The sequence below is a fragment of the Abramis brama genome (genome assembly GCF_963993115.1).
Source record: "Abramis brama genome assembly, chromosome: 25".
NCBI classification, from domain to species: Eukaryota; Metazoa; Chordata; class Actinopteri; order Cypriniformes; family Leuciscidae; genus Abramis; species Abramis brama.
Genome location: NC_139987.1, coordinates 23,090,072 through 23,110,513, shown reverse-complemented (window position 1 = coordinate 23,110,513; position 20,442 = coordinate 23,090,072). Strand labels below are relative to the sequence as shown.

Here is a 20,442-nt window from a genome sequence, read left to right as displayed (position 1 = left end):
TCAAGTTGGGAACCACTGATCTAGAATCTAGATCACTAAAATACACCAAATGTTTCTTCATTGTTTTAAGATGAGATGCCTACCTGTTTTACAGTACGCACCAGCAGAACGACTACAGTCACATTTGGTAAACATTTCACATTTGGACCTGTTTGGTGGCCATGCCCTACATGATGCCTTGCAGGACTTGAAGCACCAAGAACTTCAAAGCACGGTTGATGGGATGTTGATCTGAAACCAGCTGTGATTTCAACCCTGTGGAAAAAGCAGGACTTGTCCCCCTCTCCTCTTCAGATGACAGCAGAGGTGGATGAGGACGAAGAGGAAGATGAAGAGGGGTTCGAAGGGGAGGGCGGAAGATTCCACAGCACCCATTTCCGCTTGCTCTGCCGCTTCTGCAACAGGTAGTCCTCCTTTTCCCGCTCCTTCCGTGCTCTCTGGTAGTGGTCGTCCTCCTTCAGGTACCAGACCGGAGGCCAGCGGTGCTTCTCGAAGTATTCTTGGTTCTCTGAAAATGCATCCAAAACAAAAACATGTCAATTCTGGACAGGTTAAAAGACAAAAGACAAAGTTTTCATGTACTACCTGCTGATTTGGCCCTCATGTCCCTGGGGAATTTGCGGCACACGTTGTTGTAGTTGGTGCAGATGTGGTGAAGGCACCAATCGGTGAGCTGGTAGGCACAGTGGAACTGAAATCACATGACAACATGTAAATTGAGTGTTCTTTAAAGGAATAATTCACCCAAAAATCATCATTTAGTCGGCATTATGTTTTTTCAAACACATATGACTGTGGGTTGGTCCGATTTTTATTTTTATTTCTCTTCCTGGTTTTCTTGTGTCCCGTTGCCAAAAACTAGTGCCATGAAGCACTAATGGGATTTGAAAGCTACAGTAATGAGAACAGCTATCAAAGCTATCGTATGGCTTCAGAAGACGTGAAATATAACCTTATGGATGTCTTAACGACTTTTCATGGTGTTTCTTTTGGTCCTGTGAACAATATGCTAAATGTCTCCATTTGTGTTCCACGGAAGAGTTTGTAATGACATTAGGGTTAGCTCATTTTTCACTGTCAGTCTATACCAGTTTACCAATGAAACTCAAGCTCTGTTAAATTCATTTTATAAATCATACCGTTTAGTTTCAGAGTCAAATACAGGAACACATTTTACTCACAGAGAGTGCCTGATACACTAAAGTGAAGAAATGTTTAGCGTTCCTAAGAGTCTTTAGTAAATCATGTGACTCAGCTTGACCACTCAGGCATGACAGAATGAACCATGTGAACATTCACAGGAATGCAGCAAAAATGTGTCTGACTTCACATCAAATCCTAGAGCAAGACACGGGTTACTGTACTGTTTGCAGGAAACCCATTATTTAGTTACTTAGTTTACTTGTAACATAATCGTAGGCAAGTACGACAGAGTCTCAGCTCTTGCTGCACAACAGCTCGGTTAATCAATAAAGGAAATGCTAACTTGAAAACTTCACTTAAATAACCTATGCACTAAATCTTAAAGGTAGGGTGGGCAATTTTCAGAAAGGCTAACAATAGCAAGCTAGCTTTGAAAGCATAAGATCCCACCCTCCGTTCATAGCACCTCCAAACCCACGCCTCCTCAAACACATGAACGCGTACAGCAGAGAGCAAACAGAAGCGTCACGAGAGACGGCGTTAAACTACGTCTCAAAGCACATAACATTACAATAATAATGAACATAACTTAAAGAGCACTGACCTGTTCCACCTGACTGCAGCAGATTCATTTAGCCGTTGATAGTGTTGCCATTGAAACGCATAAATTCGAGTCACAAACCACTCAGAGTATAACGTCACAGATTTCCATCTCTTCCATATTACAGTAGTTATGGCGTGAACGCAGCATAAGCTCATGTTTTGGTTGAGGAGGAACTGTAAAAGGCGGCTGCTGTTTCGGTTGCGCCGTTCGTTGACTGACGTCTGTCTAACACTGCATAGCATGAAACACGCTGATGACGTGTGATGTCTGGGGAGGTAGGACATCGGACCCAATGCAATGATTGGACGAACATTTTATGGTCCTATGCCTTCCATAGACGATATATAGTATACATATAAATACATTTAGACCGCCTAACTTAGTGATTGCTTTCAGGATGTGAAGAGACTTTCAACCAGCATAACAAACAAAAAAATTCTAGACCAAATCACCTACTCTGTCTTTAAACTTTACCTGAGCCATCTCCAGATATACCAGCACATCTCCGTCAATGTCCGTGCCCATGGCGGCAGACTCCTTCAGAACAGTCACAGTATGGAGCTCTGCAGCAAAACACAATTAATACACAATTACATAATTTATTCACCCTGAATGACTTTTTTCTTCAGTGAAACACAAAAGGAGAAGTTTAGCACAATGTTCATGCTGCTCTTTCAATGCATGAAAAGAGTGAATTTTAAAGTTCATTTAAAATGAACAACAACATATAATATTTACACTACCGTTCAAAACTTTGAGGACAGACTCTATAAACTCTATAATCCTTGTTAGTTCTTATGTACATTATTGACATGATAACCAATCGTCAGACCTGTGAGGGCGACCAGGTGAGGCAAGCAGAGGCGATTGGCCAAGATAATGAGCTCCATGGCGTCCAGGTCAGGTCTGGAGCAGAAGCGTCCCGTGTAGAGATACTCCAGCACAGCCTGCATACTACTACGGGTCGTATTTGGGAACAACACCTGTGAAACCACAACACGTCTTTGAAGCTAACATTAACTTCTACACAAATGTCAATGTAACACTGTTTGAAATCTTCTCTCAGAGGACACAGAAAAAGTGAACAAAATGTACAATTTACCCATTGATTTATCTCTTTTCCACAGTGATGTTTATAAATGTTGTGCATGAATGGGTCACTTCTGTAAAATGCAGCATTTACCTCTTTAGTACAGCTCTCGACAAAAGGCCCACCAAACATGGCTGCCATCCAATCGCAGCTAGAGATGAGCAAGGGTTTGTGGGCCTGAACGGTACCATCATCCAGTTTAAACACCACATCTGGGATACAAAGAAAGAAATCTTTGATGCAGCAAAAACAGACAGCATTAGGATCTTACGACAGGGCTGCACGGTGAACTGTATTCACGATATCGCTAAATATATGCGCTGCATGTTTCAGATCGAAGCGTGGCACTGTGTTCTTTTACACATGCGCAGCTCATGATACACCAATTGCTTTGCAAAATTATTCACTGTTTCGAAGCACTCGAAACGCCACACACTGGTGACACCTGCCGGTCAGAATGGCTTATACGCAATGAAAACTCCACCCAACACACATAAAAACATCTGTTACAAACCAATATGTTGTTGAAAGTGTAATATATTAAATGCAAATAATAAATCATCTAATACCATTACATTATGTGTTATTTTATTAAATTGTAGGGCTTGTTTTGTTTGTTTTATGGAGAGCTTGGTCAATCACACCAATAAGAGACTATTAACAACAACAACCAAAGGCTTTAAGATGGTGCACTCGTATTACTATGAATGGGAGAAAGTGCAATGCGCAATATTGCAGAATAAGTCCCAGCTTCTAAATAAAAGCCAATCGCCAATTGTTAAAAGTCATTGTGTCACTTGCTATAGATATTGTCAGTGTTGTGAGACGCTTATGACAGCACATGATTTCATTGGTGATTTCAAATATGAAATGTAATTGTAAGCTTGGTGAACAGCTTTGGAGAATTTGATGTTTCCCCTTTCAAAGAGATAGGAGCTGCATTTGTACGACTAAAATAGCTGCCAAGTTAACTTGCCTTAAAGGGACTTTGCTAAAACTCTTCCTTTTTATAATAAAACTGTGTCATTAAAATGACAACAAACTTATAAAACTGATCCAAGATCAGGTAAAAACGATACAGACACTAGTTCATTGGTTCACAGAGACCTAGTGGCGAACCATTGAAATTCTGAAACAGTATTGGCGCAACGAATCCTCATTTATTGAAAACGCTGGTTCGAAATGATTTGCAAAGGTTTTGAGTGTTTCGAAAGCGCCCATCACTATTTTACAGAGAAATTTTACAATAGTTAATAAAGAAATAATTAAACTAATTCGGAATTCAATTATATCCCCAAATTCTGCCCTACTTTACTACATGAGATAAAAACAACTTTAACCTGAGAAAGTTCCTTTAGCCAAGCATTCCTTCACCCGATTGGTCCGTCGCACATGGAACGCCTTTGTGATCTCCTGGTTCATGAAGGCCTCGTCGTTGAGGATGTTGGCGACCATCATGCGCAAGTCAAACACTTCCAGCAGCTCGGCGATGTGGGCGATGTGCATCAGGTCCTTCTCGTGCTCATCCAACTGTCCAGTGTATAGGTAACGCATGACCACGCGAAACGGCCTGAGCAACACCGACGGGTCCATGTGCACCACCGTCATTGGCCGGGAGATGAACGTGACGGGGTCCTGGACCGTTTCTCTCCTGATGCCGACGAAAGCCCGACCCAAAGACGACAGAAGTCGCCCCCCGCACCCACCCTCCAGGATCCCATCAGAGTCTGCACCGGTCAGGGTCCCGTCACTGATGCAGGCCCTGAGGTTGACCCTGCTTTCTTCATCGCTGCTCTCGCACATGTCAAAGCTGGCGGCCCGTGTAGGGAGCTCCCGACCGGGAGGTTGCTTGCCGTCAGCCTCTACCTTCACATCCTGGAGAAAAAGGTCGTAGAATTTAGAAGAGGCCGTGGCGAGGTAGACTTTATGAGCGAAAACTCGCTGGTGCTCTTGGAGGACCAGAACCACATCAGCACACAGCGGCTCCTCCAGCAGCCGGGCCGGGTGCTCCTCAGTGGTGGAAGGAGGTGGCGGGATGACTATAGCGGGCGGAGGAGGCTTTGGAGGCAGGAAAGGCGCCTGCAAAAGAGGCCGTTGGACGTCCCTCAAGTGAGACTTCCAGAACTGCAGGTGGCGCCGTGAGATGAGAGCAGCGCGAATGGCATTGTCAAACACGTCCTTCACTCCAAACTGAGCCACAACGCTGGTCTCGAAGTACGGCACACCCAGTTCTTTGGCCACCTCGCGACCCTTCTCAGGAGGAAGAATCTCATTTGCTTTGATGGGTCTGTAAAGTCGGTTGATGGAGAAATGTCAACAAAAAGGATGTACTACAATATCTTTAATGTGAATGCTACATATTTGTTACATTCTTGCATGAATTAAAAACGCCCTCAATACATGATGCTCAATTTAGCCAATTAAATAGTCTGAAATAAAGCAAGCCAAAGACACACAGACCGACCAATGCTTATTTCTTGCTATTCCTAATCAGAACCAGGTGACATTAATAAAGAGATATTTATACTTATTAGTATTTTATACTCATAATTTAGAGAAGCAAGTGATACTTATAATATAAAGACATGTATAATTATTAGTATTTTTAATATTTATAATATAGATAACATTGTATGTTTTATAAGTTAGAGAAGCATGTGGTATTTAAAATATAGAGATGTTTACATTTCGTCCCCTTGGAATTATAAGGTTCTATCTGCGTTCTGAGCAGTTTTGAGATATTGAGCTTTAAAGTTTTTGCATTCCATTCGACTGTGTAGAAAGAACCTTTTTATTTTCTAAATAAAAAGTTCCAAAATGTACACAACTTAAAAAACAACATCACATAATGTAAAGAAGTGGTCACAGAATAAGAATATGTGAAGAACTAAATTTTGACAAAAATGTCAGATAGAACCTTATAATTCCAAGGGGACGATTTGTATTTTTTTATACATTTTTTATGCAGTATAATTACTTATTTTAAATACAGATTTTGTTTTTTGAAAGAAATTAATATTAATACTTTTAATCAGCAAAGATGCATTACATTGATCAAAAGTGACAGTAAAGCCATTTGGAATGTTACAAAATATTTCATTTTAATGTTACAAAATATTTCACTTTCAAATAAATGCTGTTGTTTTGAACATTCTATTCATCAAATAATCCTAAACAAATTATCATGGTTTCCACAAAAATATTAAGCAGCACAACTGTTTTCAACATTGATAATAATAAGAAATGTTTCTTGAGCAGCAAATCAGCATATTAGAATGATTTCTGTAATGATGCTGATAATTCAGCTTTGAATCACAGGAATAAATTACATTTTACAATTATATTCAAATAGAAAACAGTCATTTTAAATTGTAATAATACTTCACAATATTACAATATTTACTGTACTCTTGATCAAATAAGTGCAGCTTTGGTGAGCAGAAGACTTTAAAGAGAAAAAAACAATTAAAAAATCTTACCAACCCGAAGCTTTTAAATGGTAACATAGATTTTAACAATAGATACATATACATTTTTAGACACCATTTCATTGAAAAAAAAAAAAAATACATCTGCACATATTAATAAAAAAAATTCCAGGAAGAGAAAGACTATAAATTTTGAGAAAGAATATCAATTTTTAATTAGCATAATGAGCACAAAAACACAAATTCTGATTTCAATGGGTCTTTAAATAACAGATTGAAAATTTTGATCGACAATTCACCTGGCAAGAGGCCTCCGTGCCCTATTAACAGCCTCCAGGTCAGCATAACGCATGTCTAACTGGCAGCCCACCAGGATGACTGGGGCGCGAGGGCAGAAGTGCTTGATCTCTGGGTACCACATGGTCTTCACGTGAAAGAGAGAATTGGGGTTGGCGATGGAGAAGCACAGGACCACCACATCTGACCTGGTGTACAAACACAAGATAAAACATTTAAGATGTCCTCAAAAGAATATTTCAGATGTTTCATTTCCAGCAAAACGGTCCACAAACACACCTGCCGTAAGCAAAGCGCCGGTCTTTGTGGTGGTCTCCGAAAGTGTCCCATAATCGAAGAGACACGCTTACATCATCCACTACATCTCTGGAGCGCTCCAGAACCTTCAAAAACAGCCACAAGAATTGGATTTATGGGTTACAATACTTATCTTATGCTTTTGAAGTGTCTTGAGCGGAGAGATAAAAGTCCAGACCTCTTGACAGACTCTATACTGGTCAATGGCCCAGACGGTGGGCACATGCGTGGCGAGTAGCTGGTACTGCGTAAGAGTGGCGTTGCATGCTCGGGCACAGATCAGCCGCGTTTTGCCCACAGCATTGTCCCCCACCACCACACATTTAATGGTCTCCACATTAGGCCTCTCATAGTCCATGTCAGTATCTGTAAACTGGGACCTAAAAGCAATGGATAAAGACACGATTAACACTCATTAAACTTGAAAATACTCTGAAAAAATTGTCAAATTTAAGAGGATAAATTCCTTACATAATCAAGCATGATACTGCAAATGATGTCTATAAATATATACTCTTTTTTTCCTCATGTTCAACGTGCAAGCAAGATTATTAATCAAAAGATTAAGTATTGCATGTGATTATGTAGACATAACATCAAAAACACAATAACTTAAATGGCAATAAAAGCTTTGTGACATAACAATAATAATAGGTTATAATGCAGTCTCCATATTCTGCCATCCATAATTGTTTTAGCTCATTTTCACTCAATTAGTCTGTAAGGCAGATGTTTGAGAAATGTAAGGAATATTTATACTTCATCCACATATTAGATGATTAGATGCATACTTTCCAAATAGGTTAAAGCCTAAATTCAATCTGTTCATCATAAAGCGATCGAGTCTCTTAAGAAAATTTGGACTAAACCGCTCAATACATATGGATTGTTTTTTTATGATCTCTTTATGAACTTTTTGAAGCATCATAGTGTCAGTTGCGTAGCTGTCAATGGAGTGACCGGAAGCTCTCAGATTTAATTAAAAAGATCTTCATTTGTTTTCCGAAGATGAACGAAAGTCTTACAGGTTTGGAACGACATGAGGGCGAGTAATTAATGACAGAATTTTTATTTTTGGGTGAACTAACCCTTTAATGGGTGGGCTAGCATGTATGAGTGGTAAAGATGGTCAAGGCAGAGAAAGAGAAATTAAAATGCTGGAAAAGTCAAGAAATTAAGCCAGGACTGTTAAAAACTGGTGTGCCAAGAAAGATCTGGCTATTGATTTTAAAACAATAACCAAAATTTACGTAGACCAGGCTCTGCATCAGTTGCCACCGTGAAAAACGGGTTTCAGCAGTTATGTCGGCCTTCCGGCTTAACCGGTACATAAATGATCCACCGATCAACCGATCCTATAGTCACCAATCCTGGTGTCTGTTGAAAAATCCAGAGTTTATCACTAGCAACAAAGTTTTCATTAGAGTAGTGAAAAATCTTCGCCAAGAAGCACGTGACAAAACATCCATACTGCGTTAACTTTCTTTGGAGAATTTGATGTTTCCCCATTCAAAGAGATAGGAGCTGCACATGACTAAAATAGCTGCCCGAGAAGCGTTTTAAAGATGGCTGCCGAGTGAAAAGACTTGCCTTAACCTGACTTTGACATGGGACGTAGAGCTAAAGAGGGAAACCGCTTACTAAAGCCCAAAACATTTCATCCACCAATACGGTACAAAGATACAAAGAACTATGTACTACTATGTACGGGGATTTATGTTTGAGCAGTCTAAATCCACTGTCCTCTCGCCTCATTGACGAAATACCACCCAATCTACATTTAATCTCCATTCAAAGCGGACAAACATTCAAACGGCACAATTAAAATCGTAATTTTCACAAAAAGGGGGTCTTTTAAGAAAAATAGTCCAGTAGCCTACATTGGAGCAGCAAAAATCATTTATTATTAGGCTACTCCGCAATTCCACATAGAAAAATGTACTTTTCTGTAGCGAACAATTTTAGCAACAACTTATTCTTATAGATTTTTTTCTTTTTTTCTAGACATTTCTCGAAAGTTATGAAAAGATTAAAACTAAAACTGGTATGAAGCGGCGAAATATCCATTTTAGCGATCATTTTACAAAAACAATTTTATGCACCTAAGGCGTAGCTATTGACCAATCAGAATCAAGCATTCCAGAGCCGTAAAAAACAGGTTCGACGCTCTCAGAATCGGCTGCACAAATTCGCCTACGATGCCGAGCAATGCTGTCTATGTAGGCAGCTCAGTAGGTTGAAACACAGCCTTCACACTTAACTTATGTAATAGCCTACTCCTCATTTCCGTATAATGTCCTGCTTAAGAAAGCAATTAATGTAGCCTACACAATCGCATGCATTTATGAACACTCGAGACCTTACCGAAGTGAACTGAAGGGATGCATCGGGTTGGCAGTCGTTTGTGCTCTTAGAGAGGAAGGTGATAAAATGCCCGTTGTATGCGGCGTGCACCTGAAACGAACCGGGCATACACTTCATTTTCCCGGCGTAGAAGCAGAAGATACAGAATTAGGCTGTCACCGTAGTTTACCGCATCCAGACCTAACCCATGTTACCACCAAACGCCCTAATTCTTAAGATAATTTTATTAAAATGCACCGACTGAATGAGCAGAAAAGCGCGACGGCTGTAGGCTTCTGATTCGTGACATTCCCGGTGGTTCCTTGGTTTCTCTTCCGCATGTAGGCAGCGCCATCTGACGCACCACACTAAGGGTGTTGAGAATGGGGTGGTTGAAATGAAAGAGTCGTAAAGACTACAACAAATAATTATAATTAACACATATTACCTCAAGCTTCATAACTACCAACCTGCTGCCCTCTCCTGAAAGTTATCTTAAAATATCTGCCTTTTCTACCATCCTCACCTCAATAGTGTGCGCTGCTTCTATTTGATAGTATATCCGACACTCACTGCAAACTAGCCTATGCTCTCGTTAATAAAGACTGAACATTAATAAACCTGCAGTGTATGGCAAGCCGTTTTGACTTGTATTCTTTCCCAGGATAGCCTACTGATTTTTACTAGTTGAAATTCCAATTTCACATATCAGAAATACAATCCTTACTAGTAAAAATCATATTTTTTATTATTATCAATAATTTCGTGGTAAATAGTGCAAATCTGTTCTTGAAATCAACAATTGGATTTCTACATTTTTTTATATATATATCAATAATTCGATTGTCATTAGTGACCATGTTAATTCCTGATAGAATGATTGTTATAAGAAAGCCATTTTAGATATCTGAAATTACTCTCCTAATTATTGATTTCAGAAATACATGTTCAGATATCAGAAATAACAAATGTAACATGTTGAAATATACAGATATCAAGAAATAACATTTCAACTAGTGAAAATTGTGCATTTGTTGCTTTGTGTTGATCATTAAAGCCATCAATGAAGTCCAGAAGTAAAATTATTTAAATTTATATTAATACAAGATTTTTATTATAATATTAGCATTTGTATTAATAATATCAGAATTTGTATTAATAATTATTACAGTTCTTATTTGTTAAGCCTGTTATCCCTTTTTTTATGAGGACAGCAGTGATTCAAGTGATGATGATCCATGTTATCCAACAAAGCTTCTTGTGCTTTTATGGAAGAAAGAACGTTCACATGCTCATCTTAACATGCTTTTCTTAATACTAACAATAGTAAACGTTTTTGTTTTTTTGTTTACACTTTATTTTAAGGTGACCGTTTTACAGTGTATGTACATTTAAGTAATAGGAATTAACTATAGGGTTAGGATTAGGGTGTGTTTTAGGGTTAGTTGCATATAATTATGCAAAAAATGATCGTAATTTTAACGGTAAAAGACTGTAAAAATGCTACAGTGAAAAACTGTTAATTGGTTAACAGAAAGTTTCCATACTATATACGGTAAATAACTGTGATAGATCTAATGGTACATTTAATGTAATTTTACTGTAAAATACCGTTAAATTTACAGTTTTTGAAAGTGAAAAAGAACAACTCATTGTATAATTTACAGTGAAAAACCGTAAATTGACATTCCCACAATTCCCTGTGTGACACTTCACATTTGATGTATTTTTGTTGAAATAACTGTTTCTTCATAGTTTTCTTCGTTTTTTCTAATCAGTTATGTACATTAGGGTTTTATGTTACATTTAATGTTGTTAAATGAATGTTTATTGCATTTTTAAAATTTCATGTGTGTTACAGTGATGGTGTTTAATGTTTGTGTCAATGACACTGTGCAGCTTCTATATATTAGTATTAACTTTCTTGTGGAAGAGCTGCTTGTGATGAGCTTTGATTGATCATGTGACTCTCATCACTGCTGTGATTGGTGATTATCAGTGTATTACAATGGTACAAAACAGATATTAATACTTCAATAGGACGGTAAATTCACATTATATCAGATAATAAAATACGGTTTATTACTGTAAATTGTAAGTTAAGTCTGTAAAACCAATAACGTTGCTACCGGATTTTTGACGGTAAAGTTCCAGCAACCACAGCTGCCGTTTTTTTACCGTAAAAATCACGGTTTAATTTTATACTAACTACATGTAACGTGTAAGAAGGACACTGTAACTCCTGTTACTCCTTTTTACTCTTCAAAATCTACAACTTTCGGATTATTTCCAGGTTTAAATTGGAGAAAAAATACCCCCGATTTCCAATATCATCTCAGACTTTTGGGGCCCACTTTAGATTAAGATTCTTCCTCATTTTATGAAAAAAAAAAAAGTTGAATGGTGATAAATTCTCAAGCAGGATGAATTTACTGAAGGTGTGCTATACATATAGGCTACGTTTACATTTTCTGCTTAACCCCAACTTGATGTAGTACCTGCTAAAGGCATTAATGGCACAATCATCACATTCAGCTTTTTTGTTGTTGTTGTTGAAAAATCGATATTTATGACTTCAATGTCATGTAGCCTGAGATTCAACAGATTATTGGAAAATGAAAGGCTGTGTGTGTTTGTTCCTACTCAATCATGTTATTCAGTAAAGATGTGGGTGTGAGTTTTCCTGCCCTACTTCATTAACAAACTGCAGGCATTTGTGTGAACAAAGGTAATAAAACCAAAATAGCTGCGTCTCCAGCCCCCCTCTTAAGAAACCAGTGAGTGCTTTGATCATTATCAGTAATTAACCCTTTAGGGGAGGAAATTTCTTTAGGCTAATGAAGTTCATCATGGAAAACACATCACTTCCTAGCCTTTGCAAGATCCACTGATTAGACACTTACAAACGCTTCTCTTTCAGATCCTGTGGGAACGGACGTTCAGTCAACCACATGACCAGTTCTGACAAGCTACATTTGTCTGTTTTGATGAAGCTTGTACCTTTAGCACAATTACCTGTGCCAGGTGTGAAAAAACTCCCTGAACCCTCTTTGAGAACAACAGCAAAGAGCATCAAATTAGAGAGATGTGCATACAGTAAATCACAGTGAAATTAAATCCAAACCAAACACTGTAGAAGTGTTTTCTACAAAGAAGCCATTGAGCGTGACTTGCTTGAGAGGGATATCATTGGGAATATCATAATATTGTTACAGAACAGGGTAAATCATCATGATCCTCCAGATGAGAATGTGAAGCAAACATCATTTAGGATCATGAGAAATCTGAGGTTTTTTTTTTATGATAGTTTGTGTTTAATTACTTAGATATGCTAAGGTGCAATTTTAAGAAAAAAAAAAAAATGAAGTCAGCATGAAGTGTAAGTGCCCTATTGTGTCATATATCGGAGTAAAACGGCTTTTCGAACAAGAATTTTTTTTGCAGAACTTGATTTTGTCCATATAGGGAATTGATTGGACGCCATTGCATGGTTGTCATTTCCTATTGGTCAATCTCATGTGAGTGACACACCAGTAAACATGTCATAAGAGAAAAGTAGAGGGCTGCCTACTATATAGTAGGCGAAAAACAGTATGTGACAAAAGAAGTATGTCCAAATTCACAGTATTCATAAGAGTACACAAAAAGTACCTGGATGGCCTACTACTTCCAGGTAGATTCTGAAGTGTGCATACGATGGACACTTTACTATCATGAGGCCACCCACGGGAGAGATTTTGTGACGCTGGTAGATCACATGATGACAAAATGGTGAATGTAGTACGTCCAGATTACATTACACACACTCATACTATATATAATGTACTTAGCTATTGTGAAGAAATTACTTGTTCAAAAAAAGTACCTACTCAAGAGAGTATGCGATTTCGGACACTGCCCATATGTTGCAATACAGAGGGCAAGTTATTTTGATTAAAGATTATGATGGCACATTAATTAAAAATAATAATAATGTGCACAGATAAATCATTCATAATAAATACTGCAAAATCCATAAAATAAAAATTGTCTATGATGATTTTATGTTTACCCCCGTTTGCTTATAAGTAGCAATATGATTCTCTCAAGTATCTGAAATAAATTAAATGTCTAACTGGAGATAAAATCATAGCAGGTGGGTCTGCATTAGCATCAGCCCATGAATATTTACAAAGAGATGGAAAGTTTGAGCTTTCGGATCCTGCGTTCTGATTGGTGATGGTGGGGATTTATGAGCCGTCAAGCTCAGCTGAAGATCTGTATAAAGCTGAGGCTGTCATCAACCTGAAACACAAACCCACAGAATCAGCAAAGGTCTCTTGTTTTCATCCCTTGTTTAAGGTTCTAGGTGCAGACATGCTTCTGAAAAGCGGATTTCTTTTGCTCCTCGTTTTGGTTACATCTGCGTTTGGAACAGATCAGGAACCTGCACAACCAAGACGAGCACGATTCTCATCCAACAGCCCTAGTAAGTATTATTTTCTTTATTGAATGGTCACTTTGTTATTGTTTTAAGAGTAGCCTATGCATGGGCAAATGTTCAAATCCTTAGTGGTTATAAGGTTGTAGGTTCAATTCCAGAAGAACTTCCCAGCACATTCTTTTTTAAGGTTTGTTTTTGGTTAGCCAGGAAAGTTTTCTTAATGGATTGTAGAACATTATTCTAACTAAGATTCCCCTAATGTTATAAGTTATTTAAAAATAACCACCCTGCAACAATCTTTTATGGTTGCAAAAAATAAAACCTAAAAAGAACGTTCCTAGAACGTTATTTGGTTCTCAAAAAAATTGGGAACCCAATAGCCTACTAACGTTAGGGGGAACGTTCTGTGTTTGCTGGGTTTCACCTTTGAGACCATATATTACACCGACCTTCAGGACTGTCTCTGTAGCAAAAAGGTCTACTTTTACAATGTTCTGAATAAAACTGTTTCTCAAAAAAAGTATTTTTCCTTCCTCCTCCAGCTGAGGTTGCCCGGTGCCTGAACGGAGCTCTACAGGTCGGCTGCTCCACCTTCGCATGTCTGGAAAACTCGACCTGCGACACTGACGGCATGCACGAGATCTGTAACGTCTTCTTCCACACTGCTGCTGTGTTCAACACAGAGGTACAAAACATCATTAATCAGAACCATTTATTTACTCCTCTAAGTAAAGGCCCGTTCACACCGAGAAAGATAACTATATTAGCGTTCACACCAGCAGACGATATAGTTCTGTTTAATCTACGCGCGTGCTTGTCTGCCGCTTTGCTCGAGCTCGTTACAGCAGGATGGATTCTGATTGGCTGTCAATGTTTGTATCGTTCATCAGCTGGATACAATTCTGAAAGTGATTCCAGTTAGCGTTATAGCTGTGGTGTGAAATCTGATATTATTTAATACTGAGAACGATTTTTAAAACTATCTTTATCGTTATCGTCATCGTCATTAGTGTGTTAACTTGCCTAACATTGCATTTCCCCCGTTTGCTTATATAGCATTTTTGATTTTTCCCCTCAGGGTAAGACGTTTGTGAAAGAGAGCATCAAGTGCATCGCCAACGGTATCACCTCTAAGGTCTTCCAGACCATCAAACGCTGTTCCACCTTCCAGAAGATGATTGCTGAAGTGCAGGAGGAATGTTATAAGAAGCTTGACATCTGCGAAGTGGCCCGATCCAACCCTGAGGCCATTGGTGACGTGGTCCAAGTGCCCAGCCACTTCCCGAACAGGTAATATAGCGTGTGAGTGATGATTGGTCTACCGGACTTAAAGTGATAAAACACGAGAATCAAAATTTTGTCATCATTTACTCATCCTTATGTTGTTCCAAACCTGTATGAGTTTCTTCTGTTGAACAGAAAAGAAGATATTTTGAAGAATGTTGGTAACCAGACAGTTCATGGCACCCATTGACATCCATTGTGGGGTTTCTTTCTACTATGGAAGTCAATGGCTACTGTCAACTGTCTGGTTACCAACATTCTTCAAAATATCTTCTTTTTAGTTCAACAGAAGAAACTCATACAGGTTTGGAACAACATAAGGGTGAGTAAATGATGATGTCGGCTAATTTTCACTTTTTAAGTGAACTAATTCAGATTTTCATTTTAGACCACATTTACACTGTCAGCCCAAATCAGATTATTTGTGTATCCGATTGGAATATTATGTGATCATTTACTTACCCTCATGTTTTTCACTTGCATGGGGTTTTGTCTTCGGTGAAACAAAAAAGTGAATTTTTGACAAAAAAAAAAAAAAAAATCCATATAAGGCAGTTCATAGCGATAGATAGATTTTTTTCAGTTGACATTTTTTTTTACTTTATTTTCATTTTTGCTTTACATACAATATTGCCAAATCAACAACACACACAACAAAATAAACAGTGAAAAAAGAAAAATATTAAAAGAAAAATAATGAAATAATGATTATGAGCCAAATTAATGATAAAGTATTATAAGGTGTTAAAATAAGGTTCCAATATAATTTACAACACAATACAATATACAGTACATTTTAAAGTTAAAATGAAAAAAAAAAAAAATGCCATTTTGTACTATACTGCATAAAAGTCTTCTGAAGCCATATGAAAAATTTGTGTGAGGAACAGACCAAACTGTTTTGTTGTTGTTGGACCTTTTGGAGCTTGATCAACATTGGTCACTGGTTTATAAAATGAGCTCACTCGACTGTACACACTAATCCCTCGTACTTTTGTGTCGCAGGTACTACAGCACGCTTCTTCAGAGCTTAATGGAGTGTGAGGAAGACACCGTGGAGGTGGTGCGAGCCGGGCTGGTGTCCAGACTGGGACCTGACATGGCCACGCTTTTCCAGCTGCTTCAGAACAAGCCCTGCCCACCCGAACCTGCTGCCGCCGGGACTTCTGGGATGGAGGGCCACACCGGCTTCCGCTGGCCCCCCATGTTCAAGATCCAGCCCAACCTGCGCAACAGGGACCCCACTCACCTCTTCGCCAGGAAACGCTCAGTCGAAGGAAGCTCTTAGAGTCGCACACGGCTCTCTCCATTTGATGTGTGTAAGCGGAAGATGGTTATTAGTGATTAGTGCATTAAAAATGTAGTTTTATAATGGGACACAACGGAAATCTTTGCTTAGTTCACAATAACCAACAACTACTTGATTTTTAACTGCATTACATTGAATATACAAGCCAATGACATGTTTTAGACTCTTAATATTGAATTTTGGTTGATGGCCTTATGCAAGAGAAGCTAAATTACGATGCACAGGATATTATCATGAAAAAGGAAACCTGTCACCTTGAACAACTTGTAGTGGCAGGGCAGACATATTTATTAGTGTACTCTGAAAATAATTTATATTTATTTTTCCTACCAAATGTAATTTATATAGTTTATTATTGTTGTGATCTGAGTCTGAAAAAAAGTCTTTATTCTTTAAGTGAGAGAGAAAACTACATATTTCTGGATATGTTTCAGATATGTTTCCTATGCTGGCCATGGGAAATATTATACGTGATTAAGAAGGGCATTCTTTCTTCATGTTGGTGATATTGTGTAGTTGAATGTGCTTGGATAGAAATAAAAATGTAAAACTGCCTGATATACTAAATAGTTTCATCTTTCATTCTTTCATTGCTTACGGTCTGACATTTGTCCATTGATGTAGCCAAAAGCATCCATACAAATCATGTTCCAAATTCCAATAGAATCTAATGAACACATCAAACTGCAATGTATTTAAGTATTAACAAGGGGGCGCTGCTTTCAAACACATTACGTTCTTACAATTTTTACCAGACAAAACAATTTTGCTGGACAAGAAGTTGATACCCCACAATCACACATTTCACCTAACAATGAGCTGAAGGCTATAGTGTATTTACATATTCATTTGTATATTTTTGCATGTTACAGTAGGAAATGCTACTGCTCAATGATCAAGTTGTGGTTAAATATTATTTAATAGTCCTACTGTGTGTTTAGGACAGGCCAACCTATAGGCTAATGCTAGCTATTAAATTAGCCTATTACTTTTTTACGTGGTTTAAGAAAGATTAATTTCTCCACAGAGGACAAAAGTGTCCATAGAAACATCAAATCCAAATGGACATAAATGGAAAACATTAGTTGTGTTCAACTAAGCCCATTTCCACCACATTAGAAAAAAATATCATGTTTTGGTAAATCATAATTAAGACATACAAAGTCAGAATTATGACATACAAAGTCATATTTATGAGATAAAAAGTCAGAATTATGACAAAGTCGAATGACAATGGCCAATTATGAGATAAACTCATAATTATGACAGACTTCTAAATGATGACATAAAGTCAAATTTATTGTCATAAGTAGGACCTTTCATGTCATAATTTTGACTTTTTATCTCATAGTTATGACTTAATATCTTAATGTAGACTATCCCCCGGTTTCACAGATGAGGCTTAAACTAGTCCCAGACTAAAAATGCATGTTTGAGCTGTTTTAACTGAAAGCAACTTACACTGATGCATCTTAAAATGTCAGTGCCATTGTTTTGTCTCAAGATGCACACCAGTAATGTTTTTTCCTAAGTATAAGCTATACGAAGGCCTAATCCTGGCTTAATTTAAGCAATGTCTGTGAAACCAGGCCTATATATCATAATTATGACTTTTTATGATTTACCAAAGCATGATTTTTTTCTTATGTGGTGGAAATTGGCTTTCATAGTGAGGAGTGGATGAAAACACAACCCATTTATCTTGCCCTTCAACCTTTGTGTTCAAATGAATTACATCATTGACAAGAGATGATTGTAACCACACACTTTTATAAAACAAAAATCCAGTTTCCGAACTTCCCAGAATCATTGCCTAAGACAGAAGTGGAGTGGCGCTGTTGCCGAACTGAGACCGAACACATAAACATCTAATCAAGTGATCTAGAAAGCAAAGTTTGCTCTTGGGTGTTTTGCGGGCAAAAGGAACACAGGGGAAACAACTGGTATAAACAGACAGACGATACTGTTATTATCCTATAAAAGTTACATCACAAAGCCTTTTAAATTTAGTCCTTCCTGCATAAGTGATGATGGGGAAAAGAGCAAACAGACGGATAAAGTTACACGTGTGAGAGTGTTTATGAGACATTGAAAAAAAAAAAAAAATCTGTTTTAAAGCTATAAAATATGAACACCCTCTCATTCTGAGGTCATCTCATTACGCCTCGGACACGAACACTCAATAAAATGTGATTTATTATTCCATGCACATTGTATCATAGTCTAAATAGTTCAGTAAGCTCGTATTTTCTTACATGAATATCCATTGATTTTTATTACTGCCGTCTGCTCTATAGCAACATTGCATTTTCATCTGTACTTTGTAAACTGCAAAGAATCTGCCTTGAGCAATGTGTCAGCACATCAGCCCTATCGTAAACACACACACACAGATGTCAGGACACCTTGGCACCGAAACCAAGAGAGCTTAGAGAAATAAACAGAATGAATGACGGTGTCATCACCGGCACCTGAAGGCAGCGACGTATCAGACAGCTCTCAAAACACTGAGTGTGTGCAGGGAATGTAGAAAGGTGCATTATCTATTCCTGAGGGAACCCATCTGGTTAAAAAAAAACGATTCTCTTCGGATTTAGGACTACAAACAGTACAACACACGTGTAAGTGGCATAGATATGCCATGCTAAGCCTTTGGTCTACAGCTTGGTAACGTAACACCTTTATTGAGCCCAAATAATTACATTTGTTTGCTCGAATTTTTGTCTAGAGGCCGTTGGTTGTAATGACAGCGCCGTCACTAGAAGAGCACTCGAGTCGTTTATCCAAGACTTTCGTGGACCATCTGTCAGAGGTGATAATGGCTGATGGTTAATTGCACCTCATGGCCCATTAGCTGCTCATAAAGGCAGGTGTGTAGTTCATAGATAGCTTTTTACAGGGGTGCAATGGCACAAACAGACTGGCAGATGCGACTCGTAACGGCTCCTATTTCCAGGCATTAATACAATTACGACCCTTTCCTGCCAAAAGCAACAAGATTACTGAGAGTGAACAAAGATGCTAAAAGGGTTTTGATGGATCAAACTAATTAAACACATGCCTATCTATCTATCTATCTATCTATCTATCTATCTATCTATCTATCTATCTATCTATCTATCTATCTATCTATCTATCTATCTATCTATCTATCTATCCATTCATGTCTATCCATCCATACAGCCATCCCTATTTATCTATCTATGTTTGCTTATCATCTATCTATCTATCTATGTCTAACTATCGGTCTGTTTTTCTATCTATTCATCTATCCATCCATCCATTCATGTCTGTCTATCTATCTATCTATCTATCTATCTATCTATCTATCTATCTATCTATCTATCTATCTATTCATGTCCATCCATCCATCTCTCTCTCTCTCTCTCTCTCTCTCTCTCTATCTATCCAGTCATGTCTATCTATTCATGTCTATCCATCCATCCATCCATCCATCCATCAGTCTCTATCTCATTGTCTATCTATCCAGATCCATCCATTCACCCACGTCTGTCTGTCTGTCTGTCTGTCTGTCTGTCTGTCTATCTATCTATCTATCTATCTATCTATCTATCTATCTATCTATCTATCTATCTATCTATCTATCCAGCCATCCCTATCTATCTATCTATCTATCTATCTATCTATCTATCTATCTATCTATCTATCTATCTATCTATCTATCTATCCATCCATCCATCCATCCGTCCATCCATCCATCCATCCATCCATCCATCCATCCATCTCTCTCTCTCTCTCTCTATCTATCCATGTCTATCCATTCATTTCTATCCATCCATCCATCCATCCATCCATCCATCCATCCATCCATCCATCAGTCTCTATCTCATTGTCTATCTATCCAGATCCATCCATTCACCCACGTCTGTCTGTCTGTCTGTCTATCTATCTATCTATCTATCTATCTATCTATCTATCCAGCCATCCCTATCTATCTATCTATCTATCTATCTATCTATCTATCTATCTATCCATCCATCCATCCATCCATCCATCCATCCATCCATCCGTCCATCCATCCATCCCTCTCTCTCTCTCTCTCTATCTATCCATTCATTTCTATCCATCCATCCATCCATCCGTCTCTATCTATCTGTCTGTCTATCTATCTGTCTGTTTGTCTATCTATCCATCTATCTATCCATTCATGTCTGTTTATCCATCCATCTCTATCTATCTGTTTGTCTTTATATCCATCCATCC

General features: G+C 38.1%; 2 protein-coding genes across 2 annotated transcripts in view; one reads left to right on the top strand and one right to left on the bottom strand.

Moving 5' to 3' along the window:
- The window catches only part of rhobtb2b (Rho related BTB domain containing 2b), a 9,663-nt gene extending 91 nt beyond the window's left edge, over window positions 1-9,572 (bottom strand). Inside the window, exons 1-10 of the mRNA XM_084105183.1 lie at window positions 9,224-9,572; window positions 7,038-7,239; window positions 6,842-6,945; window positions 6,565-6,750; window positions 4,178-5,124; window positions 2,931-3,049; window positions 2,580-2,730; window positions 2,222-2,310; window positions 586-691; window positions 1-508 (exon numbers count right to left, since the gene is read on the bottom strand). The exon at window positions 1-508 is cut by the window's left edge and continues 91 nt beyond it. Of these exons, the coding sequence (XP_083961309.1) occupies window positions 291-508; window positions 586-691; window positions 2,222-2,310; window positions 2,580-2,730; window positions 2,931-3,049; window positions 4,178-5,124; window positions 6,565-6,750; window positions 6,842-6,945; window positions 7,038-7,239; window positions 9,224-9,246 (2,145 nt within the window). The 5' untranslated portion in view covers window positions 9,247-9,572 and the 3' untranslated portion in view covers window positions 1-290. The remainder of the gene's footprint in view (window positions 509-585; window positions 692-2,221; window positions 2,311-2,579; window positions 2,731-2,930; window positions 3,050-4,177; window positions 5,125-6,564; window positions 6,751-6,841; window positions 6,946-7,037; window positions 7,240-9,223) is intronic.
- Window positions 9,573-13,558: 3,986 nt separating this feature from the next.
- Window positions 13,559-16,208, top strand: stc1l (stanniocalcin 1, like; the record flags this gene model as incomplete). Its single annotated transcript, XM_084104960.1, has 4 exons — window positions 13,559-13,670; window positions 14,168-14,310; window positions 14,704-14,915; window positions 15,915-16,208. 4 exons carry the CDS (start codon window positions 13,559-13,561, stop codon window positions 16,195-16,197), a joined length of 750 nt encoding a protein of 249 aa, XP_083961086.1. The 3' UTR covers window positions 16,198-16,208.
- Window positions 16,209-20,442: the final 4,234 nt, after the last annotated feature.